General features: G+C 46.9%; 1 protein-coding gene and 1 long non-coding RNA gene across 4 annotated transcripts; one reads left to right on the forward strand and one right to left on the reverse strand.

The window, feature by feature from the left end:
* Window positions 1–920: 920 nt before the first annotated feature.
* Window positions 921–16,334, forward strand: LOC115280011 (zinc finger protein 470). Of its 3 annotated transcripts, none has more exons than XM_029924581.1 (7): window positions 921–1,192; window positions 1,957–2,059; window positions 2,167–2,291; window positions 3,081–3,155; window positions 9,231–9,357; window positions 9,534–9,629; window positions 14,277–16,334. In XM_029924581.1, the coding sequence occupies exons 4-7, from the start codon at window positions 3,096–3,098 to the stop codon at window positions 16,142–16,144; spliced, it is 2,151 nt and encodes a 716-aa protein (XP_029780441.1). In that variant the 5' UTR covers window positions 921–1,192; window positions 1,957–2,059; window positions 2,167–2,291; window positions 3,081–3,095; the 3' UTR covers window positions 16,145–16,334. The 3 variants fall into 3 exon arrangements, with proteins under 3 accessions (XP_029780441.1, XP_029780442.1, XP_029780443.1); XM_029924582.1 differs by having other exon boundaries at window positions 2,167–2,280; XM_029924583.1 differs by lacking the exons at window positions 921–1,192; window positions 1,957–2,059; window positions 2,167–2,291 and adding an exon at window positions 6,009–7,436.
* On the reverse strand, window positions 13,352–21,893 carry LOC115280110. The gene is made up of 3 exons (XR_003903648.1): window positions 21,781–21,893; window positions 13,560–13,778; window positions 13,352–13,443 (listed from the first exon to the last, which is right to left on the reverse strand). It is a non-coding gene; the product is annotated as an uncharacterized LOC115280110 (long non-coding RNA).
* Window positions 21,894–21,959: the final 66 nt, after the last annotated feature.

The raw sequence follows: 21,959 nt of genomic DNA on the forward strand, positions 1-21,959 counted from the left end.
CTTTCTCTGTCTCTCAAAAATAAATAAATAAAAGTTAAAAAAATTAAAATGGAAACTATCAATACCACCTTTATCTGATTTTAACCACAAATTATTACCAACACTGAGGTTCCCTTTGCAATTACTTAGAGATGGCATCGGTGCAGCTAGAATTCACTTCATGGTGTGGTCCACGAAGTCAGGGAGATTAGATCTTGGAAAACCAGTGCCTAGATGGGGCTGTGTTGCTTTGAGTGATGGGACGTATGTGAGAATAACTTAGGTTGGGGGTGACGTGTGGTGGACCAGCCTCTGCACACTCTGGAAATTTTATTTTCTTTGCTGAGTACCTACCATGTGCCACTCTTTCAGTGTCTGCAAGTACAGCCCTAAACAGTACCTACAAGCTGTGTGTCTTCGTGGGTCTCTCATTCTAGCAGGGCAAGAACAAAATGGGCGGGGAGCATAGGTTCTACCAGGGAGAGAACTGGTAGGTATGACATAGGACAGGTTGCACATACACACTCAGAAAGTCACAAATCATAAGGGCAGAAAACACTAGTCAAAACTCAACACCTATCAAGAAAGCTCTGCTCTTGGGCCGCCTCCCCCTAGGCGCCGCCTACTTTCCAAGCGCCTGCGCGCCGCACGCCTCCAGCATCCTACAGGCGCAGGCGCGGGTGCCCCTAGCGGCGGCGCCTGCGCACTCCGAGCCTTGGAAGGGGCGCTCCCAGAATTCTTGGGGCTCGGCTCGCTTCAGGGAGGCGGCTTGTACTTTGGGAGCCTGGAGTCGGGGCTGAGAGGCTTCTGGGCCATTCTGTTCCCCGCGTGGGTCCTTTACAGGGGACTGAGGGCAGTGGCTTCCATGCCGAACCGAGGAACCGAGCCCGGCAGTCGCGCCGCTGGGTCTGGACTACGCTCCCCAGGGGCCGTCGCGGCGGCAGGACACGCCCACTTCCGGTGGGGCCCGGACCGCGGGCGGGAGCGGCCAGGCGCCCTGGAGAAAGACCGGGCCGGAGGGACGGCTGCGCGCGTCCTGTCGGCGCGTGAGCCACGGGCGTGCGGGAACGAATGACGGCGCGACGCCGGGCGCCGGAGAGACTCCCGGGGGAGGCCAGCCCTGTGCGCTCCCGCTGCCGCCGCCGCCGCGAGGCCGGCGCGGGTCCGACTGGGGACGTGAGGCTGGAGGGCAGGACCGGGGCGGATGTCGGAGGTAAGGGTGACAGGTGGCTGGGAAGAGACGGCGACACTGCTGGCGGAGGGCGCCTCCGGCGGCGAGAGCTGGCGGCCCCAGAGTCCAGAGTTGGGGGTGGGGTCCCTCGGGCCGGGGTGTGAGACGGGTTCCGTGACCCGACATGCTCCTTCCCTGGCTAGCGGTTCGAGAAGTCCAGAGTCGGGGGTGGGGTCCTCCGGTGGGGTGTGAGACAAGGGTTCCCTGACCCGACATGCTCTTTCCCGGGCTGGGGTCTCAGGAGTCCAGAATCGGGGTGGGGTCCCTCGGGTGGGGTAAGAGACAGGGGTCCCCTAACCCGATACACTCCTTTCCGGCCTAGCGGCCCCAGGTGTCCAGAGTCGGGGTGGGGTCCCTCGGGCTGGGTGTGGGACAGGGGTCCCATGACCCAACACCCTCCTTCCGGAGGCCGGCGGTTCCAGAGTCCAGCCAGTCAGAGGCCGGGGTGTGAGGCTGACCTGCTCTAAGGTCTTGTCCTGTGTGGGTTGGGGCTCATGGGGGGGGGAGCGCCCCCCCTTTCCAGGGTGTGGTCACCGAACCCATCCCATTCCTGCCTCGCTCTTCTCTGGGGCGGCGTCTCGCAGAGGGAGAGCGGGAGGAAGCCCTGCCACAGCCAGACTGCTCTTTGCTTGTTTTGCTGCGGTGATAATTAGAGCCACCGCCGCCTGGGTTCTGGGACCTTCGGGGGACAGTCACACCAGATGTCACTTCACCGAGCGGAAACTCGCTTCCGTCCTTTTTCACAGGTGAGGACACTGAAGCAGACGGAGGCGAGTGATCGCTGGTGTGTGGAGGAGGCGGGGTCAGGTCCTGGTCGGACTCTCATGTGACCCTCGTCACCTGCTTGAGGTCAGTATCCTTAACCACAGGGACAGGTGAAGTGCCACTCAGACGGTTACCTAAACTCAAGGGTTGAGATCTCCCAAACCCCCACTGGGCGTGTTTTTGTTTCTTAGACTTCTGATCCAGTTTCTCCTAGTAACACGGAGAGGAGAGCGCGCACCTCGCAGGACTGTTACCAGGAGGAACTGAGCTCGTGCCTATGAAGCCCTTGTAGGACCTGCCACATAGTGAGTGCTCTGTAAGCATTCATTCTTACTGTCACCTTTTAAAAATGTTTATTTTTTGAGAGAACGAGCGGTGGAGGGGCAGGGAGAGAGGTGAGAGAAATCCCAAGCAGGCTCTGCACGTTCAGCCCAGAGTCTGATGTGGGGCTTGAACTCATAAACTGTGAGATCATAACCTGAGCCCAAACCAAGAGTCAGTCACTTAACTGACTGAGCCACCCAGACACCCCTTTTACTGTCATTTTAATAAAGCCTTGAAAAAACTAAAGTTGAGAGGAAAGAAACCAGGGACTTTTATCCACTTTCTGATTGAAGGAACTTGGCTCAGAAGAGACACAGTTTGTCACAAAGCAGAATGGGTCTCTTGATGGGCTTGTTTGCTCCAGCTGTCTGGAAGCCACGTGGACCCTTTTTCGTAAGAGATGTACTGCTTCTCTCTGGGGCACATGGCTTCTTCCAAGTCCTGGAGCATCTGTGCCGATCCTGCCCGTCAGTGGCCCCAAGTCCCGCAGAGGCTGCGCCGATCCTGACCGGCCAGGGCACAGGTGTCTGCCTGAGCACATAGTCCGTGAAGGTTCAGTCGGCATCAGCGGCGGCGGCGGGCCTGCTACGCCTCTGTCCTCAGTGAGTGGGTGGCTTTGAGAGGAAGGAGGTGGCGCTCAGCCTGAAGACCCGGAGCAGAGCGGGTCTCCCACTGAGCTCCGGACGGCGAGGGGATGTTGGGGTGGCGGTGAGGGTGGAGGAGCAGAGGGAGTGGCAGTGGGTCTCACTGCTCCTTTCCCCTCCGCCCGCTCTGCCCTCAGGGTAAAGCACGTCTCATGAGGAGCCACGCAGAGGAGGCGGCGATGGGAGGCGAACTTCTTAAAGCCATGCCCCTGGTGAGTTCGTCTTCCCTCTTTCCTCCTTAAAATACGGTCTTGCTTTCAAGGGCTTGAGAACCTTTGTTTCCTCCTGAAAATTGTCTGCTGAAGAGTTCCACCCCGAGGCCTGGCTCCCATTTCTTCCCCGTGTGGTGAGTGACGGGGCCGAAGGGGTGGCCTCGGCCCAGCGGCCTCTCCGAGCTCCCTCTTCTGCCTGCAGCGGTGGCGTCTTCCCCCAAGAAGCGACCACTCCGAGCCCTTCCCAGTGCTCAGTGTCTTCCTAAGCATCTGACAACACAGAAACACAGCCCTTAGGGGAGGCTTGAGAGCCACGCTCTGCCGAGCCCGGACGCGCCCATCCTGGCCTACGAGCGGCGGGAGGCGCGCCAAGGGCCGGCGCTTGCTTGGCGGTGTGATCAGCGCTGAGGCCTGGGCAAGGGCCCTTCCTGGGCCGTGTGAATGCCTTTGGGTGAGTTGGAAAAAAGTGTCCTTTCCACGGGACCCACACACTGGGACAGGCCACACTCTAGCAGGACGACATCTGCTTTCTCTTCAGCTCCTCTGCGCCTCCCCGGTGACAGAGCCCGGTATGGAATAAAGCCTGTGCGGCCGCGCTCCCTCTCAGAGCGAGGGGGGGGAGGTGTACTGCCCGAGTTGTGCCTTGAAGGAAGGGGAGCTGCAGGTGGTTTGGGCCAGAGGCTGTGAAGGTTCCCCCTCCCTGCCCGACTCGGAGCCAGGAACATCTTAAGATGCCAGGGAATGTTCTACATCCTTCTTTCTTTCTAGGACGAATTCCATAATCTGTGTAATCAGCCCCTTGTCCCACAGCTGAATTCTTGCCACTGTTTTACTGTTGAATAGAGATCATCGCAGTGGTCAGCGTTTGCCCTCATCCCTGATTATGCCCTCGAAGTAAATTCCTAATCTTTCGTTTCTTATGGATTAGACTTTCTCAAACTTTACTTCAGGATATTTTTAATTTTAATATTTTTATGACCAGTAATAGAATTAAGAACTATAATTCATGTTTTGATTAGAGTGGACTGCTAAATGAGGGTAATCAGCAAATTATTGTAAGAAATTATAAAATTTGATTCATAAACTTCATTATTATTTTTTTAATGTTTATTTATTTTTGAGAGAGGAAGAGGCAAGAGTGTGAGCAGGGGAGAGACAGAAAGAGAGGGAGTCACAGAATCTGAAGTAAGCTCCAGGCTCTGGCCTGTCAGCAAGGAGCCCAACGTAGAGTCTGAACTTGTGAATGGCAAGATCATGACCTAGGAACCCCAAAATTTGATTAATAAACCTTAAATGGCTTTTTAAAAAATGATTATTTAGGGCCACTTGGGTGGTTCAGGCGGCTGAGCGTCCGACTTCGGCTCAGATCCTGATCTCATAGTTAATGAGTTTGAGCTCAAAAAAAAATTTTTTTAATGACTACTTATTTTTGAGAGAGAGCAAGAGTGTGTGTGGTCTGGCGAGGGGCAGAGAGAGGAGACAGAGAATGCCAAGCAGGCTCTGCACTGTCAGCACAGAGCCCAACTCAGGCTCAAACTCACAAACCTGACGTGAGCCGAAATCAAGAGTCAGATGCTTAACCAACTCAGCCACCCAGGGACCCCGATGAATAAACTTTAAAACTAATAAAAAATAACAGCATAGTAAAATTGTCTTTATTTTATATCAGAGACGCAGTGAGCAACTTATAACAAAGCAAAACACCTTTTCTAGTCAGATACAACACTACAAAACATGTACTACCAATGGAACTTGTTTGTTAAGCTTTTTATTTATTTTTTAACTGTTTATTTATTTATTTTGAGAGAGCGAGTGAGCAGGGGAGGGAGAGAGAATTCCAAGCAGGCTCCATGCTGTCAGTGCAGAGCCCGACGTGGGGCTCAATCCCACCAACCGTGAGATCAGGATCTGAGCCGAGATCGAGAATCTGACGATTAACTGACGGAGCCACCCAGGCGCCCCAGCATTTAAACACTTTAGATGAAAGCAGTGTTGTTATTTGTCAGAGGAAAATATTTTGAGTGGCAGAGTACGGCATAAAGATTAGTGACGTGACTCTGAGACCAGACTGCCTGGGTACAAATCGCAGCTCCCCTGTGTGCTAGATAGATGACCTTGATTTCCGTTTCCTCAACCACAGAATGGGGATAGAACTAGCGCCTAACTTATAGTCCTACTGTGAGTGTTACGAGTTAATGTATTTTGGGTGTTTAGAAAAGTACCTGGCGCATAATAAGCACTATATAAGCACGAGCTTTCTGTGCTGCTGTTTTCCTATGTAGCTGCTGTCTGCCTCTGTGCCCACATGGTTCTTATACTGGAGAGAGAGAGAGAGAGAGAGAGAGTGTGTGTGTGCGCGTGCGCCTGTGTGTGTGGGGGGGGTACACGCCCCGGCATACCTGTGAAAGACCTGCAACATGATGTTTGATGCACAAGAAGCACTGGACCTCGGGAGGCTTTTATTTCCAACGGAATATTGATTTTAAAGCTAAGAATAATTGACACTGGCTTTGGGAGAGCCCTTGTTCCGGGTAAGATGGACTGAGCACACATGACTGTCCCTCCTGCCGGAAGCTGCTGGAGGACCAGGACAGCAGGCATGGAGCAGCCACCTGAGGTCTATCAACAGTAAAAAGCAGCAGGCTGATGGGGGAAGAAACCCAAAATGCAATGTCTTTATCCCCCTGCCAATATCTCCTAGCATGGATTCAACAAGGATAAGAAAACTGCAGGAGAAACCTAGTTCAGGCTCAAGAAGTAGGAAGGGGATCTAAGACTCAGAAAGGGTGGATGGAAATCTACCTTAAAAAAAATACAAAAGGTGCTTTTCTGTTTTCATATTTCCTGAGACAGTAGCAGTGGGGTCTACAGAAGTCGGAGACCCTGAAGGAGGAGAAATGCTCTGTGATCGGAGCAGCTGTGTCGGCCAGAGGGTGGAGTGAAGTCTTACTGTGGTGTTTTCCTGCTTCTGTTCCGTCCCTGCTTGGCTCCAGGGGTGGGTGCCGTCGGGGGAGCTGCCCACTTGAGTGGAACAGATACGCCCCAGTTATCCGGCCAGAGGACTGCAAAGGGGAACCCTGGGAAATAAGAACTACTGGAGAAAGCCCAGAGAAGGAGCAGCTTTGGGAATCAACACACAGAGTTGTTTCTGAGCTTTGGGCTCACCCTAGCCTGCTCAGGCGTGTCTGGCCCTGATGAGTGTACCCCAGTCAACGAGAAGAGAACCACGGGATAGACCGCCGGCCACCAAGCAGGGCACATGTGGGACAGAGGCGACTACCACTTCAGAGGCTCTGGAAGTGGCGCCGGAACAAAATACCCACATTCTCCGTATAATTTAAACAAGACGTAGTTTCATAACATCCAGGATGCCCAGGATGCTATCTAAAATTACTCAGCTGATGAAAAACCCAGAATATTTCAATTCACAGGGGAAACGACCCTTACCACACGCTGGTATTGATGTGACCTAGATGTTGGGATTACCTGATAAAGATTTGAAAGCAGCTGTTGCAATAATGCTCCAACAAGTGAACTCTCTTGAAGCAAATAGATAGTCTCAGCAAAGAAATAGAAGATATCAACCAGAAATGAAAAATATAATTACCAAAATAAACTCTCTGGATGGGCTGAGAGGCACGATGGGGAGGCCATGGGAAAGAGTGAGTGACCTTGAAGGTACAGAGAAACTGTCGGATCTGAACAGTAGACACAAGATTGAACAGAGCCTCGGGGCCCTGTGGGACAGCACCAGAATGTTTAACATTTGTATCGTCGAAGCCCCAGAAAAGAAAAAGTATAGAAAAAAATGCATGAAGAAATAATGGCTGAAAAATTCCCAACTTTAGTGAAAGACATAAAGCTGTGGATCCAGGAAGCTCAGCAAACTCCAGCGTGAGAACTCAGAGTCCTCCTGCCCGGCAGCTCTGTCCTCACTGCTAGAAACCGCAGCTTTTCACCTTGAAAGAAGCCCGAGCAGGGTGATGCCTGCCATGTAGGGCAGCAGCAGTCTCACTTCGGTGGATTTTCCGTCAGAAATCATGAAAATCACGAGGAAGTAGACCAACTTTTAGGAAGTGCTCAAAGGAAAGACCTGTCAACCCAGCATTGTATGTCCGGCAAAAGCTAGCCTTCAAACCGGAAAGTGAGGAGTGTCTCATATGGAGGATAACTAAGATTCACTGGCGGGTTTCTCAGAGAACTGCAAAAGGAAGTTCTTCAGAAAGAAATTATACCAGAAGGGAGCTGGAACTTCAGGAATGAAGAAAGTCAACAGAAATGGTAAATATGTGTGTGTGAATACAATAGACTGTCCTTCTGAGTTATTTAAAATATCCTCAAAGGTTAAAAAGAAAACTAACATCTTCGGTTTACTGAGCAGAACAGGATTTGAACATAGGTGGTCTGGCTTCAGAGACCATGTTCTTAACTACTATAACGCATTGCAATTAGATAAAATAAAAGTAAAATTTTTGTTGGTGTATTAAACCAAATGTATTCACTCGTTCTTGGCTTCCTCCTCCTCCTCTTCTTTTCTCTTCCTCCTTCAGCATTATCATAGTCACAATTCTTGAGCACTTAGCCAGGTACTGTGACTGTTCCTTCATTTAATTCTCATAGTGCATCTGTGAGGTAGGTACTAAAATTATTCCCATTTCTCAGGTGGAGAAACTGAGGCATATGCAGTTAATTACCTTGGCCAAGATCACCTAGCTAGTCTCTGCCAGAATCTGAATGCTTTGGAATAATCTTTCTTCTTTGGTTTTATTCACAACTGGTGGTTATTCAGAACTCATTTGTAGATATTGGTACAAGTGAAATCACTTGTAAGAAATGGAAAATCTGCTAGCAACCACAGAATGGATGACGGCATCTCTCGCTGGTTAGTTAGGAAATTCAGCCCATGTAACAAAACAGGTTGTGCTCACCTCACATGATCTCTCTTGGTAGGTCTCACCAGATTATCAAAAAACAACTTTCCAAATGTGTTCTCCTAATGCAAATACATTTTTATGTCAAAAGGAAAAAATCTTGCTAGGCATTTAAAACAAATTTTTTAGACATACCTCTTAACGTCTCGGAACACTAGGATTTCTTAGAATATATTGTGGAAGTTGAAATCATTCATCAGATCAGCATCCTTCCTTGAAACTTACCCTCACAGCCTCAGAACTCTTTAATTTGTCCATGTAGAAAAGTGATCTAGCTCCTAACATGATAAAATCCAGTTGACCTTTGAACACCATGGCAGGGGCCCCTGGGTGGCTCAGTTGGTGAAGCGGCCAACTTCGGCTCAGGTCATGATCTCACGGTTCGTGGGTTCAAGCCCTGTGTCGGGCCCTGTGCCGACAGCTCAGAGCCTGGAGCCTGCTTCGGATTCTGTGTCTCCCTCTCTCTCTGACCCTCCCCTGCTCATGCTGTCTCTCTCTCTCAAAAATAAATAAAACATTTTAAAAAAATTAAAAATATGGACACCATGGGAGTTGGGGGCTCTGATCCTCGCACAGTTGAAAATCCAACTGTAACTTTTTACTCACTTCAAGCATAACTACTAATAGCCTACTGTTAACTGGAAGCCTTACTGGTAATATAAACAGTTGATTAACACATATTTCTTATATGTATTATATATTTTTACAATAAAGTAAGTTAGAGAAAAATTATGAGAAAAATATATGGAAGAGAAAATATACTTACTATACTTGTTTATTGAAAGAATATTCACATGTAATTTCACATGTAACTAGTGAAGTTCAAACTTCATTGTGAAGTTCAAACTGTGATGTTCAAGGGTCCACTGCAATTTAGTATTTGACGTTCTGCCTTAAATCCAATCAGCATATTTTCATATGAGACTGTTTTCTCACCACTGTAAAATTGTAAACGTTCAAGGAACAGAGACTGTCTCTCGTATTTTTTCACTTTCCTAATATGTACAATATTAGTAGGCAGAAAAGTTGTACAGTAGCCAACCATAGGACCTGGAGGAGTTAAGCACCCAGGGGTAACCTTTACCCCCAGAGCCCGCTAAGTAATGCCATGAACACTGAGCAAGGTAATAACGTGTCTTTTCAGGATTCCGTGACTTTCCTGGATGTGGCCATAGATTTCTCCCAAGATGAATGGGAATGGCTAGATCTTGCTCAAAGGACTTTGTATAAGAAAGTGATGTTGGAGAACTACAGGAACCTGGCTTCCCTGGGTAAGACTGTCTTCTTCCTGCCACCTCCCCGTTGGAGTCTCTCTAGCTCAGTGGTGGTTCATGCCTTTATCAGCATTTTCCTACAGCGTCCCTTTTCGGTCGGCACCTCTTGGCCAGTGTCATAGCTCTGCAGTATCCACAAAATAGCCACCTCTCCTATCTTTTCTTATATGCAGGTCTTTGCATTTCTAAACCAGATGTGATCTCCTTATTGGAGCGAGGGGAAGACCCCTGGATGGTGAAGGGGGACGTGACAGGAGGCCTCTGCCCAGGTGAGCGCAGAACACCAGAGCCGGGGAGGCTCTCCTCGCCGTGTTTCTTCTCTGGTGCTTGTTGGAAAGCACCCCCCAAATCCCTCTAGGACTGAAACTTCTTGTCCTAACACCGTATTTTAAATGGATCTTCTCTTAACTGCTACACCTTTATCTGTAGATTTCCTGCAAATAAACTACAGAGTGTTTGTTAACTCTGTTATGTTCCACGATATTTAACTAGTTCTCAAGTAGCGTAGTGTTATAATCACCCCTGATGCTCCACATTCCTGAATTCTTTTTAAGATTTATTTCGTATTTATTAAGGCTAATGTGCTAAAAGCCTTACAAGTACATCTTTACCATACCCTGCAAATTAATGGGATTATTCTCTCTTTTTCCATATTTTAAAGCTTTTCTTTTAAAAAAATAATTTATTATCAAGTTAGTTCCCATGTAACACCCAGTGCTCATCCCATCAGGTGCCCACCTGCATGCCCATCGCCCATTTTCCCCCTTCCCTTCCCCCATCAGCCCTCAGGTTGTTCTCACTATTTAAGTTTCTTATGGTTTGTCTCCCTCTCTCTGCTTAACTATTTTTTCCCCTTCCCCTCCCCCATGGTCCTCTGTTAAGAACAGGAGAGCCTGTTCCACATATGAGTGCAAACATATGGTATCTGTCCTCTGCCTGACTTATTTCGCTTAGCATGACACCCTTGAGTTCTATCCATGTTGCTACAAATGGCCAGATTTCATTCTTCCTCATTGCCATGTAGTACTCCATTGTATAGATAAACCACATCTTCTTGATCCACTCATCGGGTGATGGACATTTAGCCTCTTTCCATGATTTGGCTATTGTTGACAGTGCTGCTATGAACATTGGGGTACATGTGCTCCTATGCATCAGCACTTCTGTGTCCCTTGGGTAAATCCCCAGCAGTGCTATTGCTGGGTTGTAGGGGAGTTCTATTGTTAAGTTTTTGAGGAACCTCCACACTGTTTTCCCACCAACAGTGCAGGAGGGTGCTCGTCTCTCCAGACCCTCGCCAGCATCTACAGTCTCTTGATTTGATCATTTTAGCCAATCTGACTGGTGTGAGGTGGTATCCCAGTGTGGTTTTTTAAAAAAAAATTTTTTTTTAATGTTTTATTTATTTTTAATACAGAGAGAGACAGAGCATGAGAGGGGGAGGGGCAGAGAGAGAAGGAGACACAGAACCGGAAGCAGGCTCCAGGCTCTGAGCTAGCTGTCAGCACAGAGCCTGACGTGGGGCTCGAACCCACGAACGTGAGATCTGACCTGAGCCGAAGCCGGACGCCCAACCGACTGAGCCACCCAGGTGCCCCCCAGTGTGGTTTTGATTTGTGTTTCCCTGATGCTGAGTGATGTTGAGCATCGTTTCATCAACATTCCTGAATTCTTTAGACAAGTTTGTTTTTAGTTTTTTGAACTGGTTTAAATATTTCCTTTCTTTAAAATATGAGCTTATCAGGTTAACAATTATTATTAGCTATGTTTTTCCCTCCACTTGTTTTTTAATTTTTTTTAATATTGTATTTATTTTTGAGACAGAGAGAGAGAGACAGGCAGACAGACAGACAGACATACACAGCATGAGCAGGGGAGGGTCAGAGAGAGAGGGAGACACAGAATATGCAGACAGGCTCCAGGCTCTGAGCTGTCAGCACAGAGCCTGATGTGGGTCTTGAACCCATGAACTGTGAGATCATCACCTGAGCCAAAGCTGGACGCTCAACCAACTGAGCCACCCAGGTGCCCCTCTTCCCTTCCCTTAATTATTTTTGTTTTTGGGGTTTTCTATTCTGTTAGTTATTCTTCCTTTGTTGTTTCTGTGTGTTTTTTTCCCCCTTCATACCATCCCACCCCTTGAATTAGAAAGTTTTTAGTCCTACAAGTTGTTACTATTATGTCTTTATATATTTTTACCTTTATATTTTAATGTTTATTTTTTAAAAGAGAGAGAGGGTGCAGGCACGTGAATGGGGAGGAGCAGAGAGAGAAGGAAAGAGAATTCCAAGCAGGCTCCATGCTATCAGTGCAGAGGCTGACGCAGGGCTCAATCCCACAAACTGAGGTCATGACCTGAGCTGAAATCAAGAGTCAGACGCTTAACTGACTGAGCCTCCCAGGTGCCCCTTAAATGTGTATTTTAAGATTCATCCATGGGACGCCTAGGTGGCTTAGTTGGTTAAGCGTCCGACTTTACTCAGGTCATGATATCACGGTTTGTGGGTTTGAGGCCCATGTCAGGTTCTGTGCCGACAGCTCAGAGCCTGGAGCCTGCTTCGGATTCTGTGTCTCCCTCTCTCTGTGCCCCTCCTCTGCTCATGCTCTGTCTCTCAAGTCACTCTCTGTCTCTCAAAAATGAATAAATGTTAAAGAAAAAAAAGATTCATCCACTTGAGATTCCAAGCCTCATTGTTTGATACTCCTACAAGAGGTGAATAAATTAGCTATATACTATTACTGCCTTTCTCTTCGTTTATCACCTCCCACTTTTTTAAAATTTTTTTTAATGCTTTATTTATTTTTGATACAGAAGAGACAGAGCATGAGAGGGGGAGGGTCAGAGAGAGAGGGAGCCACAGCATCTGAAACAGGCTCCAGGCTCTGAGCTAGCTGTCAGCACAGAGCCTGACGCGGGGCTCGAACCCACGAACGTGAGATCTGACCTGAGCCGAAGTCGGAGGCTTAACTGACTGAGCCACCCAGGCGCCCCTATCACCTCCCACTTTTGTTGTAGTCAGTGAGAATTTTGGCCCAGTTTATATTTTAGTTTTCCCTTCCTGCTGGAAAGCTGTTTTTCTGGCATGGAAGGTAGATATGAATTTATAGATTGTATATCATGAGGGAATCAGCCTTGAGTGAGATGGTTGGGTTTCATTGTGTAGCTTGTAGTGCAGCTTTCAGCTCTTGTAGTTTCAAGAGGAGGAATTTTGGTAGGTCACTTATGGTCCTAGTGATGTACATTAATAAATAAGAAAATCATAAAAAATAAATAAGTGTCCAATTCAAGACAGTAGAAAAAAGAACAGAGTGCCTCTACGGAAAACTAAAATAAGTTAGCTCTAGTGATTTATACTGCTAGAGATAAAAGTAGGAGTAAATGAACTAGAAAATAGTAGATTTGATGAAAATAAATAAAATAGGTTCTTCTTTAGAAAACCAATAAATTAGGGACACCTGGGTGGCTCAATCACTTAAGCATCCAACTCTTGATCTCTGCTTGGGTCTTGATCTCAGGGTTATGGGTTCAAGCCCCACATTGAGCTCTGCGCTGGGAGTGGAGTCTGCTTAAAAAAAACAACTGGTAAAATATATAAACAAAACAAGAAAAGAAATAATAGTAAATAACTGTTGAGGCGTGAGTACTTAAAAGAATCCTATAAATCTGTTTTCCATAACTCTTTGTAAATAATTTGAAATCCTGGATGAAATGGGTAATATTTTAGGAGAATATAAATTACTAAAACTGGGGCGCTGGGTGGCTCAGTTGGTTGAACATCTCACTCTTGATTTCAGCTCATATCATGATCCCAGGGTTGTGGAATCCAGCCCCACTTGGGGCTCTGTGCTGAGTGTGGAGCCTGCTTAGGATTCTCTCTCTCCCCCTCCCCCTCTCTCCTTCTCCCTCTCTCACTCTCTTTCAAATTAAATAAATAAGTAATAAGTAAATAAGCAAATATATAAAAATAATGACAATTACTGGAAGAGAAAGAAAATTTAAATAGACTGGTTACTATTGAAGAAATGTAGAAAATTATCTTAGAGCTGCCTCCTCCAAGAATTCACAAATAAGTTCTGTAAAACCTGTAAGAAAAAAATATCATCGACATTATTTAAAATGTAACATGACGGCATAAAAAAGAGAACTTTAGACAATTTTGTTTATGAATACAACATAACATTTGATGCCAAAATCTTACCAAAATAGCATCAAAAATGGATAATACGCATCTCAGTTAGGAATATTGGAGGATATATTCCAGAAATGCAAGGTTGGCTGCATTGTGTGACTTTAAAGAAGACTGTCATAGGCCTCTGTGGTCTTCAGTAACTGATGGCCATGGTTTCACTTTCAAAGTTTCCGTTCATCTAGTGTCTGTTCCGCCCCAGCCGGTGAGTCGGTGGATCGTCAAGGGTCCCTGAGGAAGGGAGAGAGAATTGGGGGACAGGGGTCACAGAGAGTGGAGGCAAGACAAGCGTTTCTGTTCAAGCCCAGTTTATTGAGAAAACACCCACACCTATATAGGGATCACGGCGGGAAGCAAAGCAGCTGACCTAAGTCGGTTGCTAGGGAACAGGGTCAAGTGATTTTTAGGAAAAGGGGAAACCAAAACTGAAATTTCAAACACAGCATCTAAAGGATCGGTAAGAAAGCCCAGACTTACGGACTACAACCCCGGGCAGGGGTCCAATTGACACCACTTAAGCCTAAATGTGGTTGATCTTTTGTTCTACTGGCTACTCCAGTCTGGCCGTCTCCAATCCCTGAATCCGGAAGCACTTCCCTAGCCGATCTTTGTAATTCAGGTAGCTCCCGTCAGGGAGCGACACTTCCTTCCCCAAGGCGGCCGAACATGGCAGTTCCCTACAATCTAGCATGAAGTAAAGGAGACATTTGCTTCCTCAATGTCTTTCAGACGTGGAGTATGTTTGGATGACCCAGGAATCCTCTCCAAAGCAGGAGATTTATGAAGGGAAGCTGTCTGAGGCAGTGATGCTGGAAAGACTTCCGAGCTGTGACCTCACCTGTTCCACTGTAGGGGGAAACTTGAGATGTGCAAACCTCTTTAAGAAGGAGCTGGTAAGTCAGAAGACACATTTTAGTCAAGAGACAGTCACTCGTACTCTTATTGAGAAAAGAGACCACTTTAACAAATCTGGAACACTTTTCCATCTGAATAGATTATCTTATGTAGAGCAGGCATTTCCCATTGAAGAGAGAATATATAATTTTGACACAGATAAGAAAAGTTTAAAAACACATTCGTTTGTCAAAAAACATAAGCAAGTCTATGGAGAAAAAAGACTTTTGAAATGTAATGACTGTGAGAAAACCTTCAGCAAAATCTCAACCCTTACCCTTCATCAAAGAATTCACACCGGAGAGAAACCCTATGAATGTATTGAGTGTGGGAAGGCCTTCAGCCAGAGTGCCCACCTTGCTCAGCACCAGAGAATACACACGGGAGAGAAGCCCTTTGAATGTAGTGAATGTGGGAAAGCCTTCAGCCAGAGTGCTCACCTTATTCAACACCAGAGAGTTCACACCGGGGAGAAGCCTTATCAGTGTAAGCAGTGCACCAAAGCCTTCAGCCAGCTTGCACATCTCGCTCAGCACCAGAGAGTTCATACTGGAGAGAGACCCTATGAGTGTGTGGAGTGTGGGAAGGCCTTTAGTGATTGTTCATCCCTAGCTCATCATCGAAGGATTCACACTGGAAAACGACCGTACGAATGTATAGACTGTGGGAAAGCTTTCAGGCAGAATGCTTCTCTGATCCGTCATCGGAGGTATTATCACACTGGAGAGAAACCGTTCGATTGTATCGATTGTGGGAAGGCGTTCACCGATCACATAGGACTTATTCAGCATAAGAGAATTCATACTGGAGAGAGACCCTACAGATGTAATGTGTGTGGGAAGGCTTTTAGCCATGGCTCTTCCCTGACTGTCCATCAGAGAATTCATACAGGGGAGAAACCTTATGAGTGTAATATCTGTGAGAAAGCCTTTGGCCATCGGGGTTCACTTACTCTGCACCAGAGAGTCCATACTGGAGAGAAACCCTACGAGTGTAAGCAGTGTGGGAAGGCTTTTCGGCAGAGCACACACCTCGCGCATCATCAGAGAATTCATACTGGAGAGAAGCCTTATGAATGTAAAGAGTGCAGCAAAACTTTTAGCCAGAATGCGCACCTTGCACAACATCAGAAAATACACACGGGAGAGAAACCTTATGAGTGTAAGGAATGTGGTAAGGCTTTCAGTCAGATCGCACACCTTGTTCAACACCAGAGAGTCCACACTGGTGAGAAGCCCTACGAGTGCGCTGAATGTGGGAAGGCCTTCAGTGACGGCTCCTACCTCGTTCAGCATCAGAGACTCCACACTGGCAGAAGACCGTATGAATGTCTTGAATGTGGCAAGGCGTTCAGACAGAGGGCGTCCCTGATCTGTCACCAAAGGTGTCATACAGGCGAGAAGCCTTATGAATGTAACGTTTGTGGGAAAGCCTTTAGCCACCGGAAATCCCTTACTCTACATCAGCGAATTCATACAGGAGAGAAACCTTATGAGTGTAAGGAATGTAGCAAAGCCTTCAGCCAGATTGCCCATCTGACGTTACATAAGAGAATTCATACTGGGGAGAGGCCCTATGAGTGTAAGGACTGTGGGAAAGCCTTCAGGCAGGGTGTACATCTGGCTCACCATCAGCGAGTTCATTCTGGAGAGCCATCCTCGACTGTCCCCTTCCCCTCCCCCCCATGCCACCAAGTCCTCTAGATCCAGTCTTCTGGACGCCTCTAGAATCTGTCCACTGTGTTCCCATCTGCATCCCATTATCGTAGTCCAAGCTGTAAACATTTTGATTTTTACTAGTGTTACAACCATTTTCCCTCTAGCTCCCCTCAAGTGCATTTTTAACACTGTAGCCAGCTTACTCTTTCAAAAATAAAAATCGGTATTCATGTTATTTTACTATTTAGGACATTTGTTTTTAAGAATATGTTAAATACCATTTAAGGGCTTGGCACACAATCCTTGACATACAATTAGTGCCATTAAGGTGAAGGTTCCCTTGCTGTTATCTTCAGCCGCGAGAAGGTCCGGTAGGTTACGACTAAGACATCTGGATTTTAGGGGCGCCTGGGGGGCTCAGTCGGGTAAGTAAGCCTCCGACTTCGGCTCAGGTCAGATCTCACGTTCGTGGGTTCGAGCCCCGCGTCAGGCTCTGTGCTGACAGCTAGCTCGGAGCCTGGAGCCTGCTTCTGGTTCTATGTCTCCTTCTCTCTCTGCCCCTCGCCCTCTCATGCTCTGTCTCTCTCTGTATCAGACATAAAGAAAACATTAAAAAAAAAAGAAATCTGGATTTTAGAGCAGGCAGAGGACTCTTCACTCTCCCAGCAAGAAGGAAAATGATACACTCCGAATTGGAAGGTTCTGTGATGGGCGAGGTGACGTGTGGCTCGCCACCCTCTGCATGAATAAACACGAGGACCTGGAGCGTCGACGAGGAGCCCCCTCGCCTGGCGCTCAGAAGTGAGAGCAGGCCGCCCAGAACAAAGGTGTTTGGTGGAATACAGGACGAGGCAGTACTGAAAACAAGCTAAAGTAGGCAGGCTGGAAACTTGAGTACATTCATAGCCATGAAATAAACTGGAAAAGGTAGTTTAACCCTTTTTTTAATTAAAAGTTTTTTTAATGTTTATTTTTGAGAGCGCAAGCAGGGGAGGTGCAGAGAGAGGGGCGGGGGACAGAATCCATCGCAGGCTTCGGGCTCTGAGCTGTCAGAGTCTGATGCGGGGCTGGGACCCACAGACCTCGAGATCATGGCCTGAGCTGAAGCTGAGCCCCCCGCCCCGCCCCCAGCGACCCAGTAGCGTAACACTTTTACCTGTAGAAAAGCACCACAGACAATTGTGATACTTAAATTGTTCTAGAGCATAAGATAAATACGGTAAAGCTGCCCATCTTATTCTGAGACTAAGACTGATACCTAAACAGAAACATGCTACTGTAAGGTTATGAATATAGATATTAAAACTTAAACTTTAAAAATTTTAAAAGGTAGAGTAAATGGAATGCTCGACAGGTCTTTGTGTAGAAAAAGTCTGGCAAAGATATTTCTCCCCACGTTAAATATGTAAATTAATTGATTATTTTGAAGCTGACAAGCTGATTCTGATTGTCTATAGGATTGTGTGGTATGGTAAGGAATGTACTACTCATTCAGTTAACGTTGAAGGAGCACTTGCCAACACGCCAAGCTTTGTTGTAGGTGCTGGGGACACGGCAGAGTGCAAAATACACAAAAGCTTTTGGCCTTCCGGATCCAGTGGGAGAAGACAAAGGTGCAATACAGTAAAACCTTGGATTGCGAGTAACTTGCTCTGTGAGTGGTCCCCTAAGACGAACAGACATTTCTCTTTTTTATTAATAGCGTATTGCCAAGTTGATTTCCATATAATGCCCAGTGCTCTTCCCACAAGCGCCCTCCTCCATGCCCATCACCCCCTTTCCTCCTCCCTCTTCAGCCCTCAGTTTGTTTCCAGTATTCCAGAGTCTCTCATGATTTGCCTCCCTCCTCTCCCTAACTTTCTTTCCCCCTTTTCCCTTTCCCATGGTCCTCTGTTAGGTTTCTCCTAATAGACCTATGAGTGCAAACATATGGTATCTGTCCTTCTCTGCCTGACTTATTTTGCTTAGCATGACACCCTCGAGGTCCACCCACTTTGCTACAAGTGGCCAGATTGCATTCTTTCTCATTGCCACGTAGTAGAAGTGCTGATGCACAGGGGCACATGTACCCCAATGTTCATAGCGGCACTTTCTACAATAGCCAAATCATGGAAAGAGCCTAAATGTCCACCAACCGATGAGTGGATCAAGATGACGTGGTATATACACAATGGAGTACTACATGACAACGAACAAACATTTCTAATAAGGTTTTTTAATTTTTTTTAATGTTTTTATTTATCTTTTGATACAGAGAGAGACAGAGTATGAGAGGGGGAGGGGCAGAGAGAGAAGGAGACACAGAACCGGAAGCAGGCTCCAGGCTCTGAGCTAGCTGTCAGCACAGAGCCCGACGCGGGGCTCGAACCCACGAACGTGACATCTGACCTGAGCCGAAGTCGGAGGCTTAACCGACTGAGCCGCCCAGGCGCCCCCTAATAAGTTTTAACTTGATGAACGAGTGAGGTCTAGAGTAGTATGTGACACCGAATGTCACATGATCACAACGGAGCCACTGGTTTTTCCCTCACCTGCCCACTCGCTGAGGGGTTGTGGGTGATTGTCTCCCGTGCTCAGATGCTGTCTCAGGCCGAGGTGTTTGGCAGAAATGAGTGATTTTTCAGAACGTTGGAAGGTGCCCACAACTGGCACTAGTGTGTTTTTTGTCACTTCAGAGCACCTTTGGGCAGTCCTTTGCTTCTCCGGACAAGAGTGAGCTTGGGAAGGCTTTGCTTCGTTCTGGGTCAGGCTGCCCGCATTTCCTCCGCTGCCTTGTTGCCAGTCCCGTTACGCGCAGTGTGTCCGGCAGGAGCGTACTGGCGCTGCACCAGAGCCGCGTCCGTTAGCCGCCGGGAACGCCGTCCTGCCCAGTAACGCTCCTGCCCGGGCTCCCTCCCGCCAGCCGCCACAGTTCTCAAAGGTGACTGCAGGCTAATTTGTCTATTTTTCTTTATAGTTTGTATTTTTTAATTTAGTATTGTATTCATTCTTGTATGAATATTTTGGGGTTGTGGAACAACTCATCTGAGTTTCTTTTATTTCCTGTGGGGAAATCACTTTGATATACACGTGCTTTGGATTACAAGCGTGTTTCTGGAATGAATTATGCTCTCAGACCAAGGTTTTACTGTATGTGCTGTAAGTATGTAGTAGGCACCACGAAGAGAAATCATCGGAAGGGAGTGGGGAGTGATGGGAAGGAATGCCTTACTCTTCCCAAAGCAGGGCGTTAGAAGCAGGGGACAAGGGAGCCTGTCAGACACGACTTCTTGAGAGTAGTTATTTTAGTCCCAAAGTAGATATTTACACTTTCAGTGTCGCAGAAAGAGAGAATTGATGGTTTGACAAGGATCATGAAAGTTCTATTTATTTGTCAGTGATGATTTTGAGTCTGCTAGAGGGAATTTTTGCTTTGGTTTGGCTTTATTTTGGTAAAAGCCTTACTGAGCTGTAATTCACATAACCTACAATTCACCCATTTAAAGTATACAATTCAGTGACTTCATACGTTCAGTGTCGTGCAACCATTACCACATTTCTTTACCTAAAAACAGACGCCCCCACCCCCAGGGGCATGCTCTTACTCGGAGCACCTAGTGCTTTCGGATTCCCTCCCGACTGCTGTCTGTGGCAGCATAGAGTCATTTGAGGGGAGCTCTTACCCAGAGGACACGAATGCTAGAAAATGCAGCTTTGGGGCTCCCTTTACTCTGGGATAGAGACCAGGGGGTGGGTGGTCTTGTTAGACCCTATATGATAAGAAGGATTTTTCATTGCAGTGGGGGCAAGATGGGTTGATCAGACGGTGTTGGGACACTGCCCTCCGTGGAAAGACTAAGATCTATACCTTGTACACTGATGAAGCTCTGAAAGGTCCAAGATCTAAATGTACAACATTGAAGTACAAAGGAAACGATTTGTGTAACTCAGAGGCAGACCTGAGGTATTATACGTGACCCCGGAGCTGACGTTAAGAACACATGTTTGTGCAGAAAAGATGAGAGTCACAGGTAACAGACAAATCGAAGATTGAAAGAAAATGTTTGCGAACAGACATAAAGGATAATCCTGATATTCAAAGCATTCTTACAGATCAGTAATAGTAACGTCTGCAGTTCAGTAGAAAAATGGGCAAAGCCAATGGCCAGTTCAAAGATGGGAAAACAGCTAATGGAAATGATCCAGTATCGCTAGTAAACAAGGAAATGCAAAATACAGTGATGTGGATACTTCTTCTCCCAATGGGTTGATGTTAAATCCTAGAAGAGTGGTTATGTCTAGTGAATGTGTCAAAACCCAGACGATTCCATTGTCAGTTATATAAATGTATGTGCATATGTACCATCTGAACCGTGACTCCTCAGAAACCAAAGTATACAAAGGTAGGTTACTGTATAGTGGTAAAAATAAATTTCTAATGGTGAACTCTTACAAATTATGAGGGTCCCGGGTAAATGGGTAGGTTAATGATGGCGTATTCATCCAACAGAATTTTATGCAGCTGTTGAAAAAAGAAATGTAAATGTGTATATGGCCGTAGGAAGATAGTTGTATTATACGTAATGAAAAAAGTTTTTCAAACCTGTATTCTAGTATAAACTCATAATTATAATATAAAAAATAAAACAAAAATACGTATTTTCTGTTTTGCGGGGCCCAGTTTTCCTTGCTTCCTCCCCCTGACTACACCACGTCTTCTCTTCCTGTGGGCGGCTGACCTACCCTGCCATAGTGGCTTTGATGGGCCTGGCTCATCGAGTCTCTGCGGTGTGGAGGGCAGCTGGGTCCCTGTCATCCAGTGGCCGCTCCCTAAAGGGACGGCGCTGGCACTGTCCTGGCGGGGATCTTAGGGACGGCTCTGGTCTCTGTGCTTCCTGGGGCTGCAGTTCCCCCAAACTCTCCACTGTTCTTCATTTTTGACTTATATCGTTCATTTGCAGTTAAAAAAAACAGCCAATACAGAGTTTGGTAGGAAGATTGGGTGATAGGCTGTAGAATCTTGGGAAAATTTGAGGCGTTAGGATTGGTTTGGGGTGAGAGAGGGCAAGTGAGACCCCTCTTTCTTTTCTAGCCTAAATGCAAGCTCATGGTGCGCCCCGAGTAAACACACAGGTGGATGATTCCTTGTAGCCCCCCGAGATGAGCCGGGGCTGGGGCCCTGGGTACCGGCATTTTAAAGAGGAAGAGTAAAGCTAAGTCCAGAGTGTATGTGATGCTGGTATCTCGTTGGTTTGAGGCTCTGGGTAATTTAATACTCAGATCTTGAACTTCTAGCATCAAGGCAAAAAATTTCAACTAAGAGTCTTTGAGTGATGCTGTGGAAAGAGGTCTTAGACTGTATAAAGCATAGAGTTAAAATTGCTCAACCCAACTGAGAGACTCCTTTACGGTTTGCTGAAGTGGGATGCTGGGTACATTCCATGTTCTGTCATAGGATAGTTGTTACGGAATGAATTGTGTCCCCCTAAATTCATACATTGAAACTCTAAGGCCTAGTGTGACTATATTTGGAGATAGGACTTTTAAGGAGGAAATGAGGATTAAATGATATGACAGGGGCGGGGCCTTAATCTGATAGGACCAGGACCCTATAGGAAGAGGAGGAGACCCCAGGGCTCCTAAAGAGAAGTTGGGGCAACAACGGAGAAAGGTTTCAGGTAATTTACCCCCGATGGGCTGACCTTGACCTGTACGAGAAGTGGGTCTGGAGGTGACACGAGCCGTGTGGTAAGTTCAGGGGATGGGCATTTCTAGATCACAGCAGGGAACACCGCGTGCTGCACTTGGGGCCTCTTCCCACGAATTGTTTTGCTCTTTGTATCCAAGGAGCCTGGAACTCCCAAGTGCATGTACCTTCCGG

Source organism: Suricata suricatta, chromosome 16 (genome assembly GCF_006229205.1).
Source record: "Suricata suricatta isolate VVHF042 chromosome 16, meerkat_22Aug2017_6uvM2_HiC, whole genome shotgun sequence".
In the NCBI taxonomy this organism is placed as follows: Eukaryota; Metazoa; Chordata; class Mammalia; order Carnivora; family Herpestidae; genus Suricata; species Suricata suricatta.